The 25,795-nt window shown below is 47.7% G+C and overlaps 1 protein-coding gene across 4 annotated transcripts; it reads left to right on the forward strand.

The window, feature by feature from the left end:
• Positions 1-11,903: 11,903 nt before the first annotated feature.
• LOC116966909 (zinc finger BED domain-containing protein 1-like) lies at positions 11,904-24,034 on the forward strand. Of its 4 annotated transcripts, none has more exons than XM_033013280.1 (6): positions 11,904-12,049; positions 14,412-14,470; positions 15,608-15,870; positions 17,995-18,059; positions 20,301-20,458; positions 21,681-24,034. In XM_033013280.1, the coding sequence occupies exons 1-6, from the start codon at positions 12,045-12,047 to the stop codon at positions 23,693-23,695; spliced, it is 2,565 nt and encodes an 854-aa protein (XP_032869171.1). In that variant the 5' UTR covers positions 11,904-12,044; the 3' UTR covers positions 23,696-24,034. The 4 variants fall into 4 exon arrangements, with proteins under 4 accessions (XP_032869171.1, XP_032869173.1, XP_032869174.1 ...); XM_033013282.1 differs by having other exon boundaries at positions 12,011-12,049; positions 14,412-14,474; XM_033013281.1 differs by lacking the exon at positions 11,904-12,049 and adding an exon at positions 12,226-12,333.
• Positions 24,035-25,795: the final 1,761 nt, after the last annotated feature.

The following is a 25,795-nucleotide window of genomic DNA, read 5'->3' on the forward strand; positions in this document are numbered from 1 at the left end:
TTAGTGTTGTGCATTGGATCGATTGTAATCATGTATGATTAGCACGTAACAAATGATTTTCACTGTAACTTGGTACACGTGACAATAAACTAAACTGAACTGCAGCGTTCAAGATCATGTTGCTGGGAAGAAGCTGTTCTTGAACCCAGAGGACAAAGTGCTGGAGTAACTCAGTGGGCCAAGTGGAGAACGTGGACAATTGATGCTCTTGTGTCGACACCCTCCTTCAGTTCTGTTCCAAAATGTCCCCTGTACATAGACATAAAAGCTGGAATAATCAGACAGCATCTCTGGACCTCAGCTAACAATGGCCTGTCTCATTTATCATTGTTACTCCTTTTGCATATACATTTGTTCTATATCTCTCTGTCTATATCTCTCGTTTCCTTTTACCTTGACCCTCAGTCCGAAGAAAGGCCTCTGCCCAAAACGTCACCTATCCATGTTCTCCACAGATGCTGCCTGACCCGCTGAGTTACTCCAGCACTCTGTGAAACGTCACCTATCCATGTTCTCCACAGATGCTGCCTGACCCGCTGAGTTACTCCAGCACTCTGTGAAACGTCACCTATCCATGTTCTCCACAGATGCTGCCTGACCCGCTGAGTTACTCCAGCACTCTGTGAAACGTCACCTATCCATGTTCTCCACAGATGCTGCCTGACCCGCTGAGTTACTCCAGCACACTTGACCTTTTTTGCATCGGCAGTTCCTTGTTTCTAAACTATATTGCCGTGACAACTGTATGACCTCTGCAGCTGCTACTAAGAGCCTCGTAATCTGCCTCATAATCTGCCGTGAATGTTTCAGCCTTGGTCGTTGCCTGAGGGCGAAATGAGCTTCTAACCAGTGTGTTTGGATTCTGATAAACACAAAAGCTAATTTGTGACATGATTTATGGCTGGATAGGTTTCCTGGAAATCAGCGATTAAAACTAGTCTGGTGCCAAATCTCTGACCCATAGCTCATCACTTCAATCTAAGCAGAATTGGAGAAAGCTGGAGACTCTGCTCCAAATAGGAACTGATTTATAAACTGTTAAGTCTGGCAACTATATTTACTGAACCAATCATTTAAAAAGTAATCATTGTCATTTTACAGCTGTGCCTGGAACTTGATGCAATGACAACATAGTGCTGGAAGAACTCAGCGGGTCAGGCAGCATCTGTGGAGGGAATGCACAGATTATGTTTTGGGTCTGATTTCGTTTAGTTTAGAGATACAGGCTTGGGTCCGCACCGACCAGCGATCCCCGCATGCTTACACTATCCTACACACTCTAGGGACAATTTACATTTACACCAAGCCAATTAGCCTACTAATCTGTACGTCTTTGGAGTGTGGGAGGAAACCGGAGCGCCTGGAGAAAACCCACGCAGGTCACTGGGAGAACGTGCAAACTCTGTATAGACAGCATCCGGAGGCTAGATCGAACCCGGGTCTCTGGCGCTGTAAGGCAGCAACTCCACTGTAATGGCACCATGTATACAGAGGTACAAGAAAAGCCTTTTATGTTGCATGCTAACCAGTCAGTGGAAAGACAATGCAAGATTACAATCAAGTCACCCACAGTGTACAGATACAGGATATAGGGAGTAACATTTAGTGTCATATTAAGTCCAGAAAAGACTGATTAACGATAGCCCGAGGGTTTCCAGCGAGGCAAATGGTAACCATATAACCATATAACAATTACAGCACGGAAACAGGCCACTCGGCCCTTCTAGTCCGTGCCGAACACTTACTCTCACCTAGTCCCATCTACCTGCACTCAGACCATAACCCTCCATTCCTATCCCGTCCATATACCTATCCAATTTATTTTTAAATGATAAAATCGAACCTGCCTCCACCACTTCCACTGGAAGCTCATTCCACACAGCCACCACTCTCTGAGTAAAGAAGTTCCCCCTCATGTTACCCCTAAACTTCTGTCCCTTAATTCTCAAATCAAATAGCTACGGAACGCTCTCTGGTTGGTGATTGGATGGATCAATTATCTGATCACTGCGAAGAAACTGTCCCTGAATCTGGAGGTGTGCATTTTCACACTTTTGTACCTCTTCCCGATGGGAGAGGGGGGACAAGGTGCGACTGGTCCTTGATGATGCTGCTGGCCTTGCTGAGGCAGCGTGAGGTGTAGATGGAGTCAATGGAAGGAAGGTTGGTTTGTGTGTGTGTGATGGTCCGGGCTGCATCCACAACTCTCCATAACTTATAAGTTTTAAGTTTTAAGTTTCAATTTTATTTTATTTTATAACACTTTCCAATTATATAACACTTGCGGTTTTTGTTCCCAAACGGTGCTGTGATGCATAAAGCAGCCATGCCTTCTCTGAGGAGTGAGCTCAGGATCTCAGCTTTAGGAGCCTGAGATCCTGACTGGACAAGCTAGATGCAGGAAAAATGTTCCCAATGTTGGGCGAGTCCAGAACGAAGGGGCCACAGTCTTAGAATAAAGGGGAGGCCATTTAAGACTGAGGTGAGAAAAACCTTTTTCACCCAGAGAGTTGTGAATTTATGGAATTCCCTGCCACAGAGGGCAGTGGAGGCCAAATCACTGGATGGATTTAAGAGAGAGTTAGATAGAGCTTTAGGGGCTAGTGGAGTCGAGGGATATGGGGAGAAGGCAGGCACGGGTTATTGATAGGGGACGATCAGCCATGATCACAATGAACGGCGGTGCTGGCTCGAAGGGCCGAATGGCCTCCTCCTGCACCTATTTTCTATGTTTCTATGAATGGGTCGGGAACCTCCTCCTGTAACTGGTCCCTCGTGTGTAGGGAGTGGATGAGAAAGTGGGAGCTAGTGTGAACAGGTGATCGATGGTCAGCATCTTCTCGGTGGGCCGAAGGGCCTGTTTCCATGCTGTATCCCTTAACTAAATTAAATAAACCTCCAGACCTCCAGAGCTTGATGAGGAAGTGGTGTTAGAGATGTGAAAATATCTTGTCTTAAACAGTATTAGTGTCTGAGACAGTCCCATTTGTGTCATTGCTTTGAACAGGAGCTGTTAATGCAGCTGGAGTAATGTGGGCATCTTACGTATGCAGAGGCCTTTGAAGCTGCCCTGGGCAGGGAGAGGACTGGAATGGTTCACATCTCTGTCATCGTGTGGAAGCCTGAACAAACAACTCCAACACCAAAGCCAGTAATACCAGCGGCCTTGCGCTAATAAACTCCCCCCCCCCCTAAAACCTGCCAACAAATGCCAGGGATGCGTGGAATTGGAGAATAATGTTTGTTGTTAACACTGGCAGGCTCTCGAACGTCATGGCCTGATAGATGGCACTTGCTCCATAGTTAAGTTGTCATTGGCCTGGGGTCGGCTCCAACCTTCAGGCATGTGACGAGGGATCACTTCCTCGTCAGGGATCTGCTCAATTATCAAAAGGATATGAGGCATTGAGAGAGTACAGAGGAGATTTACTAGAATGTTGCCTGGGTTTCAACAACTAAGTTACAGAGAGAGGTTGAATAAGTTAGGTCTTTATTCTCTGGAGCGCAGAAGGTTAAGGGGGGACTTGATAGAGGTCTTTAAAATGATGAGAGGGATAGACAGAGTTGACGTGATCAAGCTTTTCCCTTTGAGAATAGGGAAGATTCAAACAAGAGGACATGACTTCAGAATTAAGGGACAGAAGTTTAGGGGTAACATGAGGGGGAACTTCTTTACTCAGAGAGTGGTAGCTGTGTGGAATGAGCTTCCAGTGGAAGTGGTGGCGGCAGGTTCGTTGGTATCATTTAAAAATAAATTGGATAGGCATATGGATGAGAAGGGAATGGAGGGTTATGGTATGAGTGCAGGCAGGTGGGACTAAGGGAAAAAAGTTGTTCGGCACGGACTTGTAGGGCCGAGATGGCCTGTTTCCGTGCTGTAATTGTTATATGGTTATATGGTTATTGAACCAAGTTGTTTTACACAGAGGGTGGTGGGTGCCTGGAACATGTTGCTGGGAAAGCAGATATGATAGTGGCATTTATGAGGCGCTTAGACAGATCCATGAACAGTCTAGCCATGGAAGGATTTGGACCATGTGCAGGCAGAGGGGATCAATTAAAATTGGCATCACGTTTGATACGACATTATGGGCTGTAGTTTGTGTGGATGTGAAAGTTCCCTGGATTTTTGGGATTGGCCCGGGGACATGAAGCTTCATCACCTTCATGATAAGATGCTGCTGCAGTTAGTTTAGTTCAGCGTATTATTGTCATGTGTACAGGGGAAAGCTTTTCGTTGCGTGCTACCCGGTCAAAGATAATTTTTTTCAGTCCGAATAAGAAGGGTCTCGATCTGAAAGGTCACCCATTCCTTTTCTCCAGAGATGCTGCCTGTCCTGCTGAGTTAACACCAGCACTTTGTCTTTCACAAAGAAAAGGCTGTATGTGATTACAATCAGTCCGTCCACAGTGTCCAGATACAAGATAAATGGAACAACATTTAGTGCAAGATAAAAGATAATTCAAAGGTCTCCAATGAGGTAGTTGGGAGGTCAGGACCACTCTCTACCTGGTGAGAGGACGGTTCAGTTGCCTGATAACAGCTGGGATGAAACTGTCCCTGAATCTGGAGGTGTGTGTGTGTGTGTTTTCACACTTCTGTACCTCTTGCCTGATGGGAGAGGAGAGAAGAGGGAGTGACCGGGGTGGGACTGGTCCTTGATGATGCTGCTGGCCTTGCCGAGGCAGCGTGAGGTGTAGATGGAATCGATGGAAGGGGGGTTGGTTTGTGTGATAAACCTATGTCCTCTGGTTCTTGATTCCCCTCCCCTGGGGAAAATACTCTGCATTAACCCTATCTATTCTGAGATTGCAACCTTCACGTGGTCCGCCCTGTTTCGACTAATGCAATCAACTCGACGTGCACAAACGGAAGATCAAATAGAACAAGTTGTCCTACAACTTTAGGCTGTGCAAGCCACATGAAAGAAGGAGATCTATTCCCCACATGACTTCACAAATCTATTCCCCTATCAGATCGCCCCTCAGCCTCCTCGAGGTGAAAGGTTCGGCTGACCTGCCCTCATTTACAAAGGTCTCTACGCTAAAACTCCTCCACTTTACAGGAAACCTTCCTGATGACATTTCCTTGTCTTAAAAAGAAGATTCAAGGGGTGAAGCTGCCCACACAAAGGCATCTTGCTGGGAACCTCTCATTAACAGTGGCCCTCGGTGTGAGACTCTTGTTAAAAGGTGAGAATATCTTGTTAAAGTTGCTGCAGGTTGAGGCTGTCTTGTTAGAAGCAACTCTGATAGCAAACCCCCCATGAAGAGGGATAGGGAGCGCAAATTGAAACGGTTTTAAAATTTGCACGTCAAAGGTCAAAAACTTTATTTGCCATTTGTGCTTACACACATAGGAACTCTTGTGCGGCTATTCAGAGAGTCAAGTTAAGTTAAAAATTAACTTAAAACTTGAAAGGCTCATAGACTGAATTGCATGACGTCAAAAAAAAAAGGACACATTTTATAATCTTAAAAAGTATATATAATAAATCAAAAAGTACGTCCAGGAAGCTATTAAAAAGTAAACGGTTCCAAACTTTAGTTGTAGAAGATTCACTGGACCATGCGAGCACCATTGGTAAGTACATTGTTTTGTTTCGTTCATTATTGTCACATGTGGCGAGATACACTGAATATTAATCATTATAATTACATAGAATATAGGTGCAAGAGGAGGCCATTTGGCCCTTCGAGCTAGCACCGCTTTTCCACATTGAATAAGTTTATTGGCCAAGTATTCACATACAAGGAATTTGCCTTGGTGCTCCGCCCGCAAGTGACAACATGACATACAGTGACAATTAGGAATGACACATAAAACATTGATGATAAACATGATCGATTAAACCTTTTTTAAATTTTATTTATTTATTTATTTTTAATATCCCTTCATTTTTTGAGCTTTAAGAAAGATAGAAATAGCTGAATCAGCAAATCTAATATCATACTTATATAACATTATTTTAAATATAGAAATACCTACAACCGATGGTATTAGAAGAGACTGGGAACAAGAACTAGCTATAAAAATTTCAAAAGAGAGCTGGGATAAACACTTACTATATGTGCATAAATGCTCGATCAATGGACGACATACTCTAATCCAATATAAAACATTACATAGACTATATTATTCAAAAACTAAAATAAATAAACGTTTCCCCAATGTCTCACCCATTTGTGATAAATGTCAGTCACAAGAAGCTAACATAACGCACTCTTTTGTTTTCTGTATAAAAATTCAAAAATTCTGGAACGAAATATTTGAAATCTTCACAAAATTATTCAAAATAAAACTTGTACCAAAAGCAGAATGGATCATTTTTGGAATATCAGAAGGTAACCCCGAATTAAATGTGTTTCAAAAGAACTTACTTAATTACGGGCTAATAATGGGAAAAAAGCTTATACTCAAATTTTGGAAAAATGCTCCAATACCAACAATAAAAATGTGGATTTGAAACATGTTCGAAACACTACACTTGGAAGAGATGAGACTCCTCCTAGCAGGCAAAGCAGACCACTTCCAAAAGACGTGGTCTGCATTTATGGAACTATTACAAGCATAAGGTGCAATAGTAATTTAAAATATAAATGGTACCAGGATCTGGTAACGGGGGGTATAAAATAAATTTTTAATAAAAACACGGTTGGTATATCCTTTTTTGCGGAGTTTTGTGTTATAATAGAGCGATTGTTTTTCCTTTTTTTTTTTTTTTTTCTTTTCTTTCTAGGGTCTTATTTCCTTTCTTTACTTCCTTCTCTAATTTCTTCCCTAAGGGGCTTTCTTCTCCCAACACTTTCCTGCACCTTCACGATTCTTGCTCACTTTCCTTACTTCTTTTATTTCTACCTTTTTTAAAGCTCGAAAAACGAAGTGGTACAACATAATGTAATAAGATATATGTGATGTGTATTACTGTAATTTACTGTACTTCTATTTAAAAAAAAAAAGAAAAAAAAAAAGAGAAAGATAGAAATAAAAGAAGTAAGGAAAGTGAGAAAGAGTCGTGATAGTGCAGGAAAGTGTTGGGAAAAGAAAGCCCATTAGAAAGAGAGTTAGAGAAGAAAGTTAAGAAATAGACCCTAGAGAAAGAAAGAAAGAGAAACAATCGCTCTATTATAAAAAAACTACGCCAAAAGGGATATACCAACCATATTTTTCATCCCCTGTTCATCGATTAAACCTGAGAAGTAAATGAAATACCAGAGAGAAAAGTGTAAGAAGGAACCCACAGATGCTGGTTTATACTGGAGATAGACATTAAACGCTGGAGTAACACAACGGGACAGGCAGCATCTCCCTAATAAAAGAACAGGTGATGTTTCGGATGGAGACCCTCCTTCAGAGACAAAGGTGAGTAGTGTTTATTAGTTGGTTCTGCGGTCGAGGAATAAACGGAGGGTTTTAAGTCCCTCCTGGTGGGGGATGGAGGTGTAGAATGACTGGACATCCATAGTGAAGATGAGGGAATGGGGGCATGGAAAACAGAAGCCATGGAGTAGACGAGGAGCCCTCCCCCCACCCTCACATCAGTCTGAAGAAGGGTCTCGACCCGAAACGTCGCCTATTTCCTTCGCTCCATAGATGCTGCCTCACGTGCTGAGTTTCTCCAGCATTTGTGTCTGCCTGAATCTGGAGGTGTGTGTGTTTTTTCAAACCTGATGGGAGATGGGAGAAGAGGGACTGACCAAGGTGGTCCTTGATTATGCTGGTGGTCTTGCTGAGGCAGTGTGGAGTCAATGGAAGGTCTGGGTCGGCGAGAGAGAGTCGGGCGGTGTGACTTTGTGACCTCCTGGTTCCTTTCCCTCCTCCCTCCCTGGAACCAGCCAGGGCGATGAGCAACTTTCTTGGCCTCTGCCCCAAGTGGCTTTCACAACATTCACCGCAGGAGTTGGAGTTCAGTACACACACTGGGAGGGAAAGCAGGAATTAGGGTGTTGACAGCAGTGTGACCCATCCATGATGAGGCGTATAATTACCGACAACATTCTTGTTTACCGGCCCTGCTCTCGGGCGATGGTTCGGCCAAGGTTGTTCTCTTGTGGTTGTAAGGACAAAGCATCGAAACAAAGTGAGTGCAGCGGGAGATATAAGGTTCACTTTGTTCTCGCTGTCTGTTCGACCAGCTTCATCTGTCACAGAGTGGAGACCAAAAAACTGTGCTTCGCTGCAAATAATGTTCTACAAACTCCCTCAGATTCAGCGCATGAAACACTGCTTCATGAGTCAGCCACTGGCTTGTTGTTTAACCACATGGTGACTTCAGATTCAGATTCAACTTTAATTGTCATTGTCAGTGTACAGTACAGGGACAACGAAATGCAGTTGGCCTTTTGTACACAGTAGCAACTTCTTCGGAGTCTCAGAGGGCTCTTCTTCTTCTTCTTCTTGCGTATGGCGTGCACAGCCTAAAGTTGTTGGACAACTTGTTCTATTTGATCTTACTTGATTGTGCACGCCAGATTGATTGCATTCGTCGAAACAGGGCGGACCTGTAGGTACAGGAGCCTGAAGACTGCAACGACCAGGTTCAGGAATAGCTACTTCCCCACAGCCATCAGGCTATTAAACCTGGCTCGGACAAAACTCTGATTATTAATAGCCCATTATCTGTTATTTGCAATTTATTTATTCATGTGTGTATATATTTATACAATGGTATATGGACACACTGATCTGTTCTGTATTCATGCCTACTATGTTCTGTTGTGCTGAAGCAAAGCAAGAATTTCATTGTCCCATCAGGGACACATGACAATAAACTCTCTTGAACTTGAACTTGACCATGTGAAGGTTGCAATCTCCCGCCCCCTCAGAGGTCTGAAGAAGGGTTCCAACCCGAATCGTCACCTATTCCTTTTCTCCGGAGATGCTGCCTGATTTGCTAAATTACTCCAGCATTTTGTGTTTATCATTAGTGGGGTTAGAGATCCTTCGGTTTAAACAAAAATGTACCAATAAGTACTGTGCAAAAATAAGACATTCTCCGTACATATATTGGTGAGGTAGGTAGGCGTCTTTTTTCCCTCCTGAGATAAATAAAATTCTATCGAGTTGTATCATTTCTCATTCATAGGTAGGGTTGGAGATCCATGGTTAGACACAAAGTGCTGGAGTAACTCAGAGGGTGAGGCAGCATCTCTGGAGAAAAGGAATAGGCGACGTTTCGGGTCAAGACCCTTCTTCAGATCCATGGTTTGGGGTTAGATCAGGTTGTACTCTGGTGGAGCAAGTACCTGACTGGGGATAGACACAAAATGCCGGAGTAACTCAGAGGGACAGGCAGCATCTCTGGAGAGAATAGGCTGTGGGCTGAGGAGCTTTTTCGTTCAGGTTCGTGACCCAACCCACGGAACTACCTGAATTTTAATGATAATGTATATTTAATAAAGTATATTTCTGATTAATGATGCTCTAGGTATCAATGAAATGGGGTTTGAAATCTGAAAAACTACAACACTACCTTGAGGCAAAGATCCTTTAATCAATTATTTTACCAACCGAGAAGGTTTTCAAAAATATTCATTTTGGTCTAACATTAATTCCTCTTTTTTCATTTCCTTTTGAGTGATTTAGAAATTTATCACGATGGAAACCAATGCTGACTTTAGCATTGACCCTGGATCATAGAGCTGTTTTAACGGACCTCTATACAAGGGATATCGGTTGCAGTATCCTGTTCCTACCCTCACTAGAACTTAGCACTGGAAGTAATCCTGAGATCACTACCCTGGAGGTCCTGTGTTTAAGATATTTACCTAGATATTTACCAGAGCTACTGCACTCCAAACTTTCCGAGTTGACTGTGCCTGAACCCCTCTGTCGGTGGATCACCAACTTCCTGACAAACAGGAAGCAGCATGTGAGGCTGGGAAAGCACATATTGGACCCGCAAATGCTCAGCATAGGAGCACTGCAAATCAGTCGGAAGAAGAATCTCAACCCAAAAAGTCGCCCACTCCTTCTCTCCAGAGATGCTGCCTGTCCCACTGAGTTTCTCCAACTTTTTGTGTTGGAGAAACTCAGCGCCAAAATGCCTCTTCGCCAGAACTGACCAACAAGCACCAAGACCTGGCTTGGCTGGCGGTGAGGGGAGCCCTCCCAGTTAGATCCTTCCTGCACCGTCGGAACCTCACTACCAGCGCACGCTGCCCTCGGGACGGCTGCTATGGAGAGGATACGGTTGCCCACCTCTTCGCATGGAGGGTTATGGTCTGAGCGCAGGTATATGGGACTAGGGGAGAATACGTGTTCGGCACGGACTAGAAGGGTCGAGATGGCCTGTTTCCGTGCTGTAATTGTTATATGGTTATATGGTTATTATATGACTCTGTGATTTACGGACTGTTCTCAGGGACACATTCGGAGACTGACATCATGTGCTGTTGGAAGGTCATCAACTCGGTGAAAGATGCTCTTTGGTCCAAAGATCCTACAGCGAGCAAGATAGATCACTCAACGAAAAAGAAGTAGTACGGTCATGGGCAGATTCATTGGTAATTTTCGGCCCCATTTCCGTAAGCGGTTTCCGTTTCCGCACCAAAGATCCCGTAGCGGAGCAAAGATACTAGTGCGGAGACGGAAGCCGCTTACGGAAACATCCTCGTAAAAATCAAAGTTCTTGGGTAAAAATCTTCTCCTCCTTTTCAGAATTATAATTTATTAACACAGACTGTTCCCCCGCAACGTTGATTTCACTGCGAGTCGGGTCGGGTTACTGAAATGGATGAAAAAAAAGGCCCACGCTCGTACTACACGTCAGCCCATTGCATTTAGAAGGAGTGGTCTATCTTGCTCCGCTATAGGATCTTTGCTTTGGTCTGCCCGAGCGTTGTTCACCACCTATGGTATATTTATTACCCTTGGGTGGTGTTTTAAAAAAAATTTCAAAATAGATTTTATTCAGGTAATAAATATATACAATACGTCTGAAGAAGGGTTTCGTCCCGAAACGTTGCCTATTTCCTTCGCTCCATAGATGCTGCTGCACCCGCTGAGTTTCTCCAGCATTTTTGTCTATGTACAATATGTGAACCGTGCAAAAAATTCATCCGACATTTTCGGAGGCTATACAAATTGTTCGATACAGTCTATGTGCATTGCTCAAATGTCACAAATCTGTCCCCCACCCATGCCACTCATGTGGCCCCCTGGGGTGGGGTGTGGCCCCCTGGGGTAGGGTGGGGTGTGTCCCCCTGGGGTGAGGTGTGGCCCCCTGGGTGGGGTGGGATGGGTGGGATGTGGCCCCCTGGGTGGGATGTGGCCCCCTGGGTGGGGTGGGATGGGTGGGATGTGCCCCCCTGGGGTGGGATGTGTACCCCTGGGTGGGGTGGGATGGGTGGGATGTGGCCCCCTGGGTGGGGTGGGATGGGTGGGGTGTGGCCCCCTGGGGTGGGATGTGGCCCCCTGGGGTAGGGTGGGATGGGTGGGATGTGCCCCCCTGGGGTGGGATGTGGCCCCCTGGGGGTGAGTGCAAGAGCATCTTCTTCATGTGAAGCTCGGATAGGAACCCTGAGTGTGGGGAGGGGTGGTTGGTTGAGCAACACCTTTGGGCGGGGCTGGGGTGTGGGGAGAGCACCCTTGAAGCTGGATGCTGCTCCAATTGTGATGGGCCCTTTAATTTGCTCAACCATCCGATGCCACTTCCGGCGCCTAATCGATTATTCTCTCGATTATTTCCCGGTTTATCCAAAACGCCGCTCGCTGCAGCCAATCGGGGGTGGGGTGGGGTGGGGTGGGCGGGGCGTCACCGCGCGCTGCCATTGGCGGAGACGGCTGTAGATCACCCGGCCCTGAGGGGGCGGGACCGTCACCGGCGGCTCCGGTTGGTCGGATCCCCCGTCAATCACCCGGCCTGGACCAATGAGGCGCCGGAGCCCGGGGGGAGGGGGCGGGACTAGTATCGATGAGGAGAGAGATAAACGATTTCTGTGACGGGGGGGGGGGGAATAATTGTACAAAATAAATAATTAAGTTCCAGTTAAATGTCAACTGGACAATCCCAGCCGCCCGGGATCCGCCCTCCCCTGGATTTATGAGGTAAAATACCGGCCGATACCAATTAGAAGTTGTAATTCGATTATAATCGGGATTACTCTGTAATAATCGGCCCGTGTGCGCGTGGGCGTGTCGCGGGGGGGGGGAAATAAAGCGATTAATCGACACTGATTGGGTCTGGCTGGAGGCACAGGGGGGGGGGGGGCGGGGGCGGTTTCCTCGTCGATTAGTCGCGATTGTTTTGCCGGCTAAAGTGGCGCCGACTGCAGGGTCGGGACATATCGGGACAGAAGAGTCGGCGCGGGATTGGGAATCGCGGGGTTTAGGTGTGTTAACCCCCCCCCCCCCCCCCCCCCCCCCCCCGCCTCGATTAGTGGGGAATAATCGAAATAATCGAAATAATCGATTGGGTGGGGGAGGGGAGAGAGGGGGGAGATGGTGGGGGGAGATGGTGGGGGGGAGAGGGTGTGTGATGGGGTAAGATGATGGGGTATTGGGAGGGGGAAGATGGGGGGGGGGAGAGGGGGAGGAGAGGTGGGGTGAGATGGGGGGGAGGGGGGTGGGTGATGGAGGTGGATATTGGAAGGGGGAAGATGGGGAGAGGGGAGAGGTGGGGTGAGATGGTGGGGTGAGATGGGGGTCGGGCAACAAGGCAGAGACTCGATTATGAAGGTATTGCATTTGAGGCCAGAAGGTGTGAAATCTACCAATAAAACGCAACATTGAGCATGTCATTTCAATTAGGTTGAAGTTGTGCCCAAATTTGGTTGGAATTCAATCAATTGGCTGGTTTATGGTGTGCCAGTTATGGTTTCATTAAATGTGCTGTGAGTGAGATTTGAACTTGCCGTCTGCCAACCCTTCACACCTGTCTCACACCTTCTGTGTAGGAAGGAACTACAAATAGACACAAAGTGCTGGAGTAACTCAGCGGGACAGGCAGCATCTCTGACCCTTCTTCGGACTGAGAGTCGGGGGGAGAGAGAGACGAGTGATATAGACGGTGATGTGGCGAGATATACAACAAACTGAACCAGGTGCAGACCTGTTGGACCCGTCCCCCACGGCGATATTCCACCTCTCACCCGTAGCCCCCAACTGCGCGGGTGCGGCTGAGGGGTTCTCGTTGTGACACCAAAGATTCCCATTGTGACACAAGTCATGGCAACCCTCCATCAACTTTGCCTCTTCCCATCCCTCTTCCTACCCCTACCCTCCTCCATTCCCCCTCATCCCCCAGCACTCCCTTCCCCTCCTCTTCACCCTCCCTTTTCTTTCCCCTCTCCTCCTCCCCTCCCCCACTCCCTCCCTCACCTCTACCTCCCTCTCCTTTCCCCTACCCTCAGTCACTCCCTCCCTCCCTCCATAACCCCTCTCCCTGCTAGCCACTCCTCACCTCTCCCCCATCCCACTCCCTCCCTCTCCTTACAACAATATAACAAATCTCTCATTGCACTGGGTACTCTGTCATTTGGTAACATTTTAACAGGCGGGTTTTAAAGTGAAAAGCTTAGTTTAAAATGTGAATAAATTGTAAAATAAAACATCAATCTGAATGGAACGCTGCTGTGTTTTTTAAAACTGATTTTTTAAAATGTAAATGAGATCCCATTGTGATGTCATGATGGGGTGGAACATTGCTGATGGGCAGTTTATGTAAATGAGATCCCATTGGGACATCATAGCTGGTAACTGTCAGTGCAAGTTTAAGTGATTTCTGTCAAACTGGATTTTGTAAAGTTTAAAATGTGAATAACTTTTAAAATATACCATCAATCTGAACGAAACTTGATACACCACACACCAGGACAATGGTGAGTAAGGTGGGTCAAAAATTGTAGGGCTATCGTGTGCCGCTTTGGAGTAATTTCAGGATCACATGGGCACAGACAGAATCACAGAAATAGAAACAAACAAGATGAGAATTTTAGTAATAGACAGATAGATAGATAGATAGATAGATAGATAGATAGATAGATAGATAGATAGATAGATAGAAGAATAAAAGATATTTCAAAAGAGTAATGATGATAAAGGAAACATGCCATTGGTAGCAGTGGGCTCGGTGAAAACGAGTTACAGACAATTAGACCTACTTGAGACAACTTTGAACCTAGTCCAATGACTTGGGAGGGGAGAGATGGAGAGAGAGGGCAAGGGTTACTAGAAGTTAGAAAAATCAATATTCATACCACTGGTGTATAAGCTGCCCAAGTGAAATATGAGGTGGTGTTCCTTCCATTTGTGTTTAGCCTCACCCTGACAGTGGAGGAGGCCCAGGACAGAACGGTCCTGTGTGGGAATGGGAAGGGGAATTAAAGTGTTTGGCAACCGGGGGGTTGGTTTGCGTGATGGTCTGGGCTGTGTCCACAACTCTGCAATTGTTTGTGTTTCTGTGTTTCAGCTGGCGGGAGATGCAGGTGGGTGACGAGGCTTGCGCTCAGCTCGAGGATGAGCTGCTCTGTAAGTATGTGCAACGCTTGCCTCATATTCTGGGGCAACGACAGTAATCACTCAGCTGGTCAGGCAGCATCGAGAGTGATACAGAGTTAACATTGGAAAGAGAGGAAAGCAAGTTATTTTTCAGTTTCAGAGAAGGTGGGTGGAGGGATTGACGAGATAAAGGGAATATCTTTGGGCGGCACAGTAGTACAGTGGGTACAATTGCTGCCTCACAGCACCACAGACTCAGGTTCCATCCTGACCATCTGTGTATAGTTTGCCTGTGACTGTGAGAATCTCCTTTGGGTGCTTTAATTTCTTCCCACATCCCAAAGTGCAGGTCTATAAGTTAAATGGCAAGCTTATCAGTTACATATATCTATATATATGTGTGTGTGTGTGTGTGTGTGTGTGTGTGTACATATATATGTGTGCGTGTATGTATATATATGTGTGCGTGTGTGTATATATGTGTGTTTGTGTGTATGTATATGTATGTATATAGTATATGTATTTATATATATACTGCAATACATATACATATACATACACACACATATATACACACACGCACACATATATATATATACTGTATACATACATATACATGCACACACATATATACACACACGCACACATATATATATATACTGTATACATACACACACACATATATATACACACATATATATACACACACACATGCATATATACACACACCACACACACACACACACACACACACACACACACACACACACACACACACACACACACACATATATATAGTGTGTTTATGTATTATATATAGATATAAACAAAAAATAATAGTGCAAAGTCAAAAACAAGTCTATCTAGTTCGGAGCTTATTTGGAGGTTGTAGTGTTTAATAGCCTGATGGCCGCAGGGAAAGAGCTGCTCCTGAACTTGGATGATATAGTTTTCAGACTCCTGTACCTTCTTCCCCATGGCAGGGGTGAAACGAGAGTGTGGCCAGAGTGGTGTGGATCTCTGATGATGCTGGCTGCCTGTTTCAGCTAATAGATTTTTCTGTAAATATTTGAATTTGTAGTTGTCTTCTCCATGTAATGTGAGCCTCTAACGGGGCATCCGCACATGGCGTTCACCACTTTTTGCAATCTCCTTCGTCTGTTGCAGTCTGTGAAGAATGCCGGCTCTACTTCCGGGACTCGTGCCCACACCACGGAGCGCCCACGTTCGTGCCGGACAGGATGGTCCTGGTGTGCGAGCCGTCCCGAGCCCTGCGTACACTGCCCGAGGGGCTGGCGGTCAAGGAGCGGCCGCAGGGCGGTCTCGGCGTCTGGTGCACGGTCACTGTCGTCCCGCGTGGCTGCATTTTCGGCCCGTTCGATGGAGACGTGCTGACAGACAGGAACGACTGCACGGTGTACTCCTGGGCGGTAAGGGCATCTTTACCTCCTGAAGTCTTGCCTGGTGAACCTGACACTGGGCCACAGTCCCATGTCTCAAGAGTCAAGATTGTTTAACCTGTTCAGTGCCATCCCCGAGTATATTCGGGTCAATGCCAATTGTTAAAAAAAACTTGACAGTGGACAGTGTAGGAAGGAACTGCAGATGCTGGTTTAAACCGAAGATAGATGGTGTACAATTTTGGTCGCCTAATTATAGGAAGGACGTCAACAAAATAGAGAGAGTACAGAGGAGATTTACTAGAATGTTGCCTGGGTTTCAGCAACTAAGTTACAGAGAAAGGTTGAACAAGTTAGGGCTTTATTCTTTGGAGCGCAGAAGGTTAAGGGGGGACTTGATAGAGGTCTTTAAAATGATGAGAGGGATAGACAGAGTTGACGTGGATAAGCTTTTCCCACTGAGAGTAGGGAAGATTCAAACAAGGGGACATGACTTGAGAATTAAGGGACAGAAGTTTAGGGGTAACATGAGGGGGAACTTCTTTACTCAGCTGTGTGGAATGAGCTTCCAGTGAAGGTGGTGGAGGCAGGTTCGTTTTTATCATTTAAAAATAAATTGGATAGTTATATGGACAGAAAAGGAATGGAGGGTTATGGTCTGAGCGCAGGTATATGGGACTAGGGGAGAATACGTGTTTGGCACGGACTAGAAGGGTCGAGATGGCCTGTTTCCGTGCTGTAATTGTTATATGGTCATATAGACACAAAAAGCAGGAGTAACAGCGGGACAGGCAGCATCTCTGGAGAGAAGGAATGGGTGACGTTTCGGGTCGAGACCCTTCTTCAGTCTGAGGAAACGTCACCCATTCCTTCTCTCCAGAGATGCTGTCTGTCCCGCTGAGTTACTCCAGCTTTTTGTGTCTCTCTTTGGCAGTGCACAGGGCAATTGTCATAGGTACCAGCGGTGGAACAATGACATTGTTACTTGCTGTAGCTTCACGGGCCAGTAAATGCAAAAACAAACATAAATATACAGTGATCAATAATGCAATAAATTGTACTAGGTAATCATAATAGTACTAAACCAGATTCTGTCGTACATCCACCACTGATTTTCTGGTGTTTAAGAAGGAACTGCAGATGCTGAAAAATCGAAGGTAGACAAAAGTGCTGGAGAAACTCAGCGGGTGCAGCAGCATCTATGGAGCGAAGGAGGTTTTCGGCCCGAAACGTTGCCTATTTCCTTCGCTCCATAGATGCTGCTGCACCTGCTGAGTTTCTCCAGCACTTTTGTCTACCACTGATTTTCTGGCAACTGGTTGGCAGGATCCCACTTTAATCTGGACAAATTGGCGAATTGACAGTTCAAATTTGCCCTCTACGGCCGGTACTCTGGAACGTCACTCTGGATCCTTTCCCACAGCCGACTTCTGATGCCGACTTGCAGGCTTGTATCTTGGCCCCACCAAGGCTGTAATATCGGTGGTGGACTGGTCCAACCAAAGACACAGTCCATAGAAGATCACAGTTGCTGGGATTAGTGTTGTGCAGTGTTCAAGCCTGATGGATGTTTGGACAAAGCTGTTCTTGATCCTGGAGGTCACGGTTCTCAGGCTCCTGTACCTTCTTCCCCATGGTAGCAGCGAGATGAGAGTACAGCCTGAGGGCATGAGAGGTGTGGGTCTCTGATGATAGAAACATAGACATAGAAAACAGGTGCAGGAGTAGGCCATTCGGCCCTTCGAGCCTGCACCGCCATTCAATATGATCATGGCTGATCATCCAACTCAGTATCCTGTACCTGCCTTCTCTCCATACCCCCTGATCCCTTTAGCCACAAGGGCCACATCTAACTCCCTCTTAAATATAGCCAATGAACTGGCCTCAACTACCTTCTGTGGCACAGAGTTCCAGAGATTCACCACTCTCTGTGTTTTTTTTTTTTCTTCATCCTGGTCCTAACATACTTCCCCCTTATCCTTAAACTGTGTGACCCCTTGTTCTGGACTTCCCCAACATCGGGAACAATCTTCTTGCATCTAGGCTGTCCAACCCCTTAAGAATTTTGTAAGTTTCTAGTAAGTTACCTGCCAACTCCAACCTTGTGAAAAGAGAATCGGAAATAGTTCCACCTGCAATCTTCTTCTCTTTCAGTTACGAGAAAATGGATCCTATTATTACATGGACGCTTCCGATGAGACAAAAGCCAACTGGATGAGGTATGGTGAGGGAAGATGGATTGGATGACACACAGTTAGTCTGCAGCTTCAATCTATCTGCCTACATTCAATACAATATTTTGGTTCTGAACTACTACCTGCCAATTTGTCAATGTCAAGTGTCGGACATCACTTGCCTGAAGTCTCCCTTGTGTCATCAATCCAACTCAGCCAAGGTGGACATTTCAGTCTGAGTTCTGAACTGCAGCCATTCATTTATACACAATTCACTGATCATTTATTTCCTGCTAAGAACTTCTGAGCGGCTCTAATGTTTGGGCACCCACACAGAGACTGATGGAACAATTTAAAGTTACAATCGAAGATAGACACAAAGTGCTGGAGTAACTCAGCCGGACAGGCAGCATCTCTGGAGAGAAGAAATGGGTTTCTTCAGACTGAAGAAGGGTCTCGACCTGAAACGTCACCCATTCCTTCTCTCCAGAGATGCTGCCTGTCCCTCTGAGTTACTCCAGCATTTTGTGTCTATCTTCGATTTAAACCAGCATCTGCAGTTCCTTCCGACACATGTTAAGGTTACAGTTGTACAAGAGGTTGATGAGGCGGCGTTTGGAGTATGGTGTTCAGTTCTGATCACCCTGCTATTGGAAGGATATTGTTAAGCTGGAAAGCTTGCAGAGAAGATTTACGAGGATTTTACCGGGACTCGAAGGCCTGGGATATATGGAGAGGTTAGACAGGCTTGGACTTTATTCCCTGCTGCACAAGAGGCTGAGAGATCTTATAGAGGTGTATAAAAACCTCTAAATTGCTCCCAGTGTGCAGGGAGTGGATGGGAAAGTGGCATAACATTAGAACTAGTGTGCATGGTAATTGAAGGTGGGCATGGACTCGGTGGGCCGAAGGATCTGTTTCCATGCTGTATCTTTTAATCAATTAAAAAAAAACAGTTTTAAGCTTTATAATGGAAAAAAAATGAAAATGCTGGAAAGACTCAGCAGGTCAGGCAAGGTTTGTGGAGAGAGAAATTGTTCGTGTTCCAGGTCTGGGACTTTTTTTGCCTCTGTGTCTGTGCAATGGTTAGGGTGTGGGCCACATATAAAGAATGTGAAAGACTGAGCCAAAAATTGCCTTTGAATTGGCAATCCTGGGTACACTTATGTAGGGTTGGCATGAAGTTTGACATCTCATGCAGAATAGTTTGCAAAAGCACAATGCAGATCCCTAAATTACCCTCTCCACACGTCGATAATTAATTACTGTCCTTAACCCTTTGCTCCCTAGAACCGTTCCATTAATTGCCGTACTTGAGTCAGCTATTTCACCATAAATCCACGTGCTCACATTTAGGTTGTCAAAGCAGTCCTAAGGTCAGTGTGACTTACAATTTGCAGCATTGCTTCCCCAGTCCTAATTAGTTGTGTGTCTGTGTGTTGCTGAGGATTTGAGGGGATTAGCTGCAGGGAGAGGTTGGACATGCTATGTCTATGTTCCTTGGACCACAGGAAGCTGAGATGTCTTATAGAGAAACAAGGAACTGCAGATGTTGAAGAGATGAAATGCTGGCAGGAAAAAGGGGGGTTAAAAGGGATATGGGGACCTCAGGTGATGCATGTATGGAGTAGGAGAAGGAACAGAGTGATTGGGGGGGGGGGGGATGTGTGAGCATTTGCGTGAGGGGGCAGAGGAAAGAGATTTAGGTATATTTGTAAAAGGGTCCCGACCCACAACGTCGCCTATCCATGTTCTCCACAGATGCTGCCTGACCCGCTGAGTTACCCCAGCACTCTGTGAAACGTCACCTATCCATGTTCTCCACAGATGCTGCCTGACCCGCTGAGTTACTCCAGCACTCTGTGAAACGTCACCTATCCATGTTCTCCACAGATGCTGCCTGACCCGCTGAGTTACTCCAGCACTGTGTGAAACATCACCTATCCATGTTCTCCACAGATGCTGCCTGACCCGCTGAGTTACTCCAGCACTCTGTGAAACGTCGCCTATCCATGTTCTCCACAGATGCTGCCTGACCCGCTGAGTTACCCCAGCACTCTGTGCCTTTTTTGGAGCGCATTATCCTTGCTCCTACACTGAGCCTCAGCTCTCTCTGCCACTTGCATTGATGGTGTAAATACAAGGCTGCCATCACACACAACTGGTTGAAGTGAATGGGGGAGGAGAAAAAAAGGAAGCCAACTCGTGTTTGCCATTGAGCTGGAGCTGTGTGGAGCGGAGGAACACAAACTAGTGTGTCCTCAAGTCCCTGTCTTTGCCTCACAGATACGTGGCCTGTGCGTCTAGTGAAGAGGAACATAATATGACGGTGTTCCAGTATCGTGGCAAAATCTACTACCGTGCCTGCCAGACCATCGCCGCTGGCAATGAGCTCCTGGTGTGGATCGGTGAGGAATACGCCAGGACCTTGGGGCTGAAGTTGGGTAGGTCCTAAACAATCAATCGCTCACTGGTACGTTACTGTCATGTGTGCCTATGTACAGCGAAGGTCTGTTCTATTGCATACTGCTCAGTGGCAATCCTGCTGTAGTTTCGGTATAATCATACTGAGTGTAAGAGTGTAAAACAGTAGACCCCACTGAGTCCGTACACAAGAGGCGTCACGTGTTAGGTGCCTCCTTAGATGCCAGTCCGCAGAAGATCACCGTTGCTGGGGTTAGTGTTGTGCAGTGTTCAAGAACCTGATGGTTGTTGGGAAGGAGCTGTTGGCTCATTTTTCAGGCTCCACCTGTACCTTCGTCCCGATGGTAGCAGCGAGATGAGAGCGCGGCCAGGGTGGTGTGGGTCTGTGATGATATTGGCCGCCATTTTGAGGCAGCGCCTCCCTTGATGTTGGGGGGGGGGGGTCAGTACTCGTGATGGACCGGGCATCCACCTCTCTCTGTGATCTCCTTCAAAGTTCAACGTTCAAGTTGCCGAACCAGACTCTAATGCAACCAGTGTGCTCTCTACTATACACCTGGTGTTCAGCTGTACAACTAGAGAGCAGTCCTGAACTACCAATCTTGCATTAAACGTTATTCCCTTTATCATGTACACTGTGGACGGCTCGATTGTAATCATGTATTGTCTTTCCGCTGACTGGTTAGCGCGCAACAAAAGCTTCTCACTGTACCTCGTACACGGGACAGTAAATTAAACTCAAGTTAGCAAAATTGGTGAGTGAGTGACACTGTGTGTTAACCTCTTCTGTAGAGTGTAGAGATACAGCATAGAAACAGGCCCTTCGTCCCACCATGTCCATGCTGACCCTCGATCACCTGTTCGCACCTGTTCTATGTTAATCGCACTTTCTCATCCACTCCCTACACACTAGGGGCAATATACAGAGGGACATTTAACTTACAAACCCGCATGTCTTTGGGATGTGGGAGGAAACCCACGCTGTCACAGGGAGAAGGTGTGAACTCCGTACAGACAGCACCTGAGGTTGGGATTGAACCCGGGGCTCTGAGGCTGTGAGGCGGCAACTCTATTGGCTCTACTACTGTGCTGACCCGTGAATCTGTAATGAGATTAAAGGTGCGTTTGGGATCGGAATTAACTGCAGACAAATGGAGAGGCCAGTAAATCCGATGAATGAATAAAACATTCTTGGATCTATGATGGTTGGGGGAAAGCTGAACCTCTTTCTCTTTTTATTAGGTGAACATTTTAAGTATGAGTTTGGAGAGAAAGAGCTGCTTATGAAGTTGTTTCAGGACCTCCAAACCAAGGTTCCCAAAGAGATGTCAAGCCACAAGAAAGCCCAAGGGCAGCGTAACTGCAGGGACTTTGTGGCCTCCATCATCCAAACCCACGAGAGCAGCCTGAGGCGAGAGGTCCCTGGCGGAGCTCTGCGGGAGGGCACGCGGAACAACCTGGTCAGCCTGGGCCGAGCGCAGAGCCGTTACTGGACCTTCTTCGGTTTCCAGGGAGACACCTTGGGCCGCATCTTGGACAAGACCAAGATCATCTGCAAGCTGTGCGGGGTGAGGTTGTCATACAGTGGCAACACCACCAACTTGAGGCAGCACCTGATCTACAAGCACAGGCAAGAGTACAACCAGCTGGTGGGTGTGACGCCCGCAACGCAGAAGGAGACCCAGGACCACCCGGCCAGGACCCCCATGGTGATGACCACCCCTGTCGGGAGAACCACCAGGGCCATCTCAGATTTCATTGTGACCGACCTTCTGCCGCTGAGGACCATCGAGGGGGAGGGTTTTGTCCAGATGATGAGCGTGTTGGAGCCCACCTACAAGATCCCCACCGTGGCCTTCTTTGCCCAGACAGTGCTCCGGGACATGTACGCCCAGGCCAAGCTGAGGGTGATGGACTCCATGAAGTCGCAGAGGCACTGCACAGTCAGCATTGACCTGTGGAAGCACGAGCAGTCTCGCTCCTACGTCACGGTCAGTGCCCACCAGGTGGACAGCGCCTTTGACCTCAGGAACTACGTGCTGTCCACCCGCGCGGTGGGCGAGGAGGGCGCGGCGGAGAAGGTCCGTGCGGCGCTGCTGGATGTGGCCAACGAGTGGAGCATCGGGGAGCGCACCTGGCTCTCCGTCATGGCCAGCAACGTGGACGTCAGGATGGCGGTCACCAAACTGGGCTGGAAGACCCTGCCGTGTATCGGGCACGCTCTGCAGAACTGCGTGGACTCGGCGCTCCAGCAACCACCCATCCTGCGCACGCTGGCCCGCTGCAAGAGGCTGATGGAGAACGTGTCCTCCTTCCCGGCTCTGAGCGACAAGGTGGGCTCCAGCGAGGTCCTCCACAAGTTCCAGTCCAAGACGTTTCCCGCGGGCAGTGTGAAGTGGTTCAGCACCTACGATCTGCTGCAGAACCTTCAGGACCATCGTTCATTCCTGGATGGTGTGAGCCAAGAGCTCCAGGGTGAGGGGTTGGGTCTGAGAGACGAGGACTGGCAGGTGGTCCAGGAGATCACGGGCATCCTGAAGCCCCTGGCCATCGCCACGTCCACCTTGACCAAGGAACGTTTCTCCAGCCTGTCGCTGGTGAAGCCGGTGGTGACCAGCCTGATCTACAAGCACCTGGCCACTAACGAGGGCGACTCGGAACTGGCCCACGACATCAAGCAGGCCATCCGCACCGACCTTGACCAGTGGTACGCTGACCGCGAGGTCAACCGCGTGCTCAACCTGGCCTGCGCTCTGGACCCGCGCTTCCGCGGCTTGGACTTCCTCAGTCAGGTAGAGAAGGTGGAGACCTTCCATGCCCTGAGGCAGGAGACCGCTCAGCTGGCCAGACTCCAGCCGCAACCGGGTGACCCCGAGATGTCCAGCTGCGGCCCCGAGCCGGCCAAGAGGCCCCGGCCGGACTCTGGCATCGAGTTCCTGCTGGGCGACCTGTGCAATGTGAGGAGCGCCTCGGTCAACTCGGTCAACCAGCAAGCGGAGCAGGAGATCAGCGGCTTCCAGACCAGCGAAGCGGCCGCACTCTGCCAGGACCCCCTGCAGTGGTGGAAGGCCCACCACACCCAGTACCCGCTCCTCGCCACTGCCGCGCGCAAGCTGCTGGCCGTGCCCGCCACCGCCGTGCCCGGCACGTGGATCTTCACCCAAGCCGGCCAGGACGTCTACGGCAAGCGCTCAGACCTGGCGCCGGAACACGTGGACATGCTGGTGTTTATGCACGGAAACCACACATCAGCTTAATCCACAGACAGAGGTGCGGAGAGAGAGAGAGTGAGAGGGAGAGAGAGGGTGAGAGATGTCTCGCATTCCACGCTTCTTCTCCAGGCGATGGGAAGATGCTCTGCTGGTGGCGTTCGTTGTCCGGGTGGGCTGAGACCACGTGTTGGATGTCCCGGCTGCCACATGATGCCAAGACCAGGGACCAGCTTGCTGCATGTCCGTTGCCGCTGCAGTGGCACCCTATCTGCATCCAATCAATGCATCCCGCCAGCATGCATTGGTCCCGCCAAGTACTGCATGCCGTTCTGCATTTGGGAAGTAAACCAAAAATGTCACATACGTGACCAGACGTCATCGCATGAAGTAACACATTAAAAAAATTCTTGCAAGAGATTAACCTTATTCACTGCTATTTTCCTACCGACGGAACTGTAATGCATGTCTGCTAAAGATACGAACATTCTAGCGTTTTTTTAAATTCACAGAGTTTGTAAGGGAAGTTATGAAAGAAATGCTTCCGCGTCAGGTCACACACGTGGCCAGTCACATTTGACCTCTGGCCCGAAACAAACATTGTCAGCATAACAGCAAAATTTCATTTGCTAAACTTCGAAAAAGATATGAATCATATATACAGTGCAAAACCAATATACCTTCAATGCTTTCAGAATGAGAAGGGTTGTATTCCACAGTTTTTCATATTTTTGGTCACGCACGTGACTAGGACTGGGCCATTTCCCCATGCAGGTCCATCCCACATCTCCTCAACCAGCCCAGCCATAGGCTCACAGAGACAGGAGGCAGGCCCTTCGGCCCATCACGTCTGCACCGACCATCAACCCACCTGTTTATACCAACCCAATGTTATCTTACAATCCCCACCCCATGGGAAAGCACACCAGCTTTTCCTAAGATGGACACAAGTGCCAGAGTAACTCAGCGGGTCAGGCAGCATCTGTGGAGAACATGGATAGGTGACGTTTCACAGAGTGCTGGAGTAACTCAGCGGGTACAGCAGCATCTATGGAGCTAAGGAAATAGGCACCGTTTCGGGCCGAAACCCTTCCGGGTTTCGACCCGAAACGTTGCCTATTTCCAGAAGGGTTTTGGCACGAAACGTTGCCTATTTCCTTAGCTCCATAGATGCTGCTGCACCATAACTCAGTGGGTCAGGCAGCATCTGTGGAGATCATGGATAGGTGACGTTTCACAGAGTGCTGGAGTAACTCAGCTGGTCAGGCAGCATCTGTGGAGAACATGGATAGGTGACGTTTCACAGAGTGCTGGAGTAACTCAGCGGGTCAGGCAGCATCTGTGGAGAACATGGATAGGTGACGTTTCACAGAGTGCTGGAGTAACTCAGCGGGTCAGGCAGCATCTGTGGAGAACATGGATAGGTGACGTTTCACAGAGTGCTGGAGTAACTCAGCGGGTCAGGCAGCATCTGTGGAGAACATGGATAGGTGATGGTTTGTGTTGGAATAATCAGGGTGTGACTGGTCCTTAATTATGTTGGAGGCCTTGCCGAGGCAGCATGAGGTGTAGATGGAGTCAGTGGAAGGGAGGTTGGTTTGTGTGATGGTCTGGGCTGCGTCCACAATTCTCTGCAATTTCTTGCGGTCTTGGATGGAGTTGTTCCCAAACCATGCTGCAATGCATCCCAATAAAATGCTTTATGCTGCACGTCTGCAGAGAGTTGTTGGGGACATTGCCGAACTTCCTACGCCTACTAAGGAAGCAGAGGCTATGTGAGCGATGAAGGTGGAAACAGTCGCAGGCTCCACAAGAATGAGACTGGCGCTGTTGATCGATGAGGCTCGACAGGGCAGGATGTGATGATTGCAGGCTAGGTGGCTATGGGCCAATTCTGGGATTAACCTGCCAATTACTGGCTGAGGAGACTGTGGCATTCTGGGGTTCCAGCTGCCTACATCCACCACATAAACATCGGTGACATTTAGCCAGGAGTGGCAATTGTACCAATGATCTCATTAGTATCATTCGTTATAGAACAGCGAAACAGGCCCTCCAGTCCAAATCATCTACGCCAACCAAATTCTGAAGAAGGGTCTCAACCCGAAACATCACCCATTCCTTCTCTCCAGAGATGCTGCCTGACCC

The sequence above is a fragment of the Amblyraja radiata genome, chromosome 38, assembly GCF_010909765.2.
Source record: "Amblyraja radiata isolate CabotCenter1 chromosome 38, sAmbRad1.1.pri, whole genome shotgun sequence".
Classification (NCBI taxonomy): Eukaryota; Metazoa; Chordata; class Chondrichthyes; order Rajiformes; family Rajidae; genus Amblyraja; species Amblyraja radiata.

Bases quoted from the DNA above. Each gene is read 5' to 3' on its own strand.
- LOC116966909 (XM_033013280.1), top strand. The intron at 18,060-20,300 runs GTATGGTGAGGG...TTTGCCTCACAG, and splicing joins ACAAAAGCCAACTGGATGAG to ATACGTGGCCTGTGCGTCTA. The intron at 20,459-21,680 runs GTAGGTCCTAAA...TCTTTTTATTAG, and splicing joins GACCTTGGGGCTGAAGTTGG to GTGAACATTTTAAGTATGAG.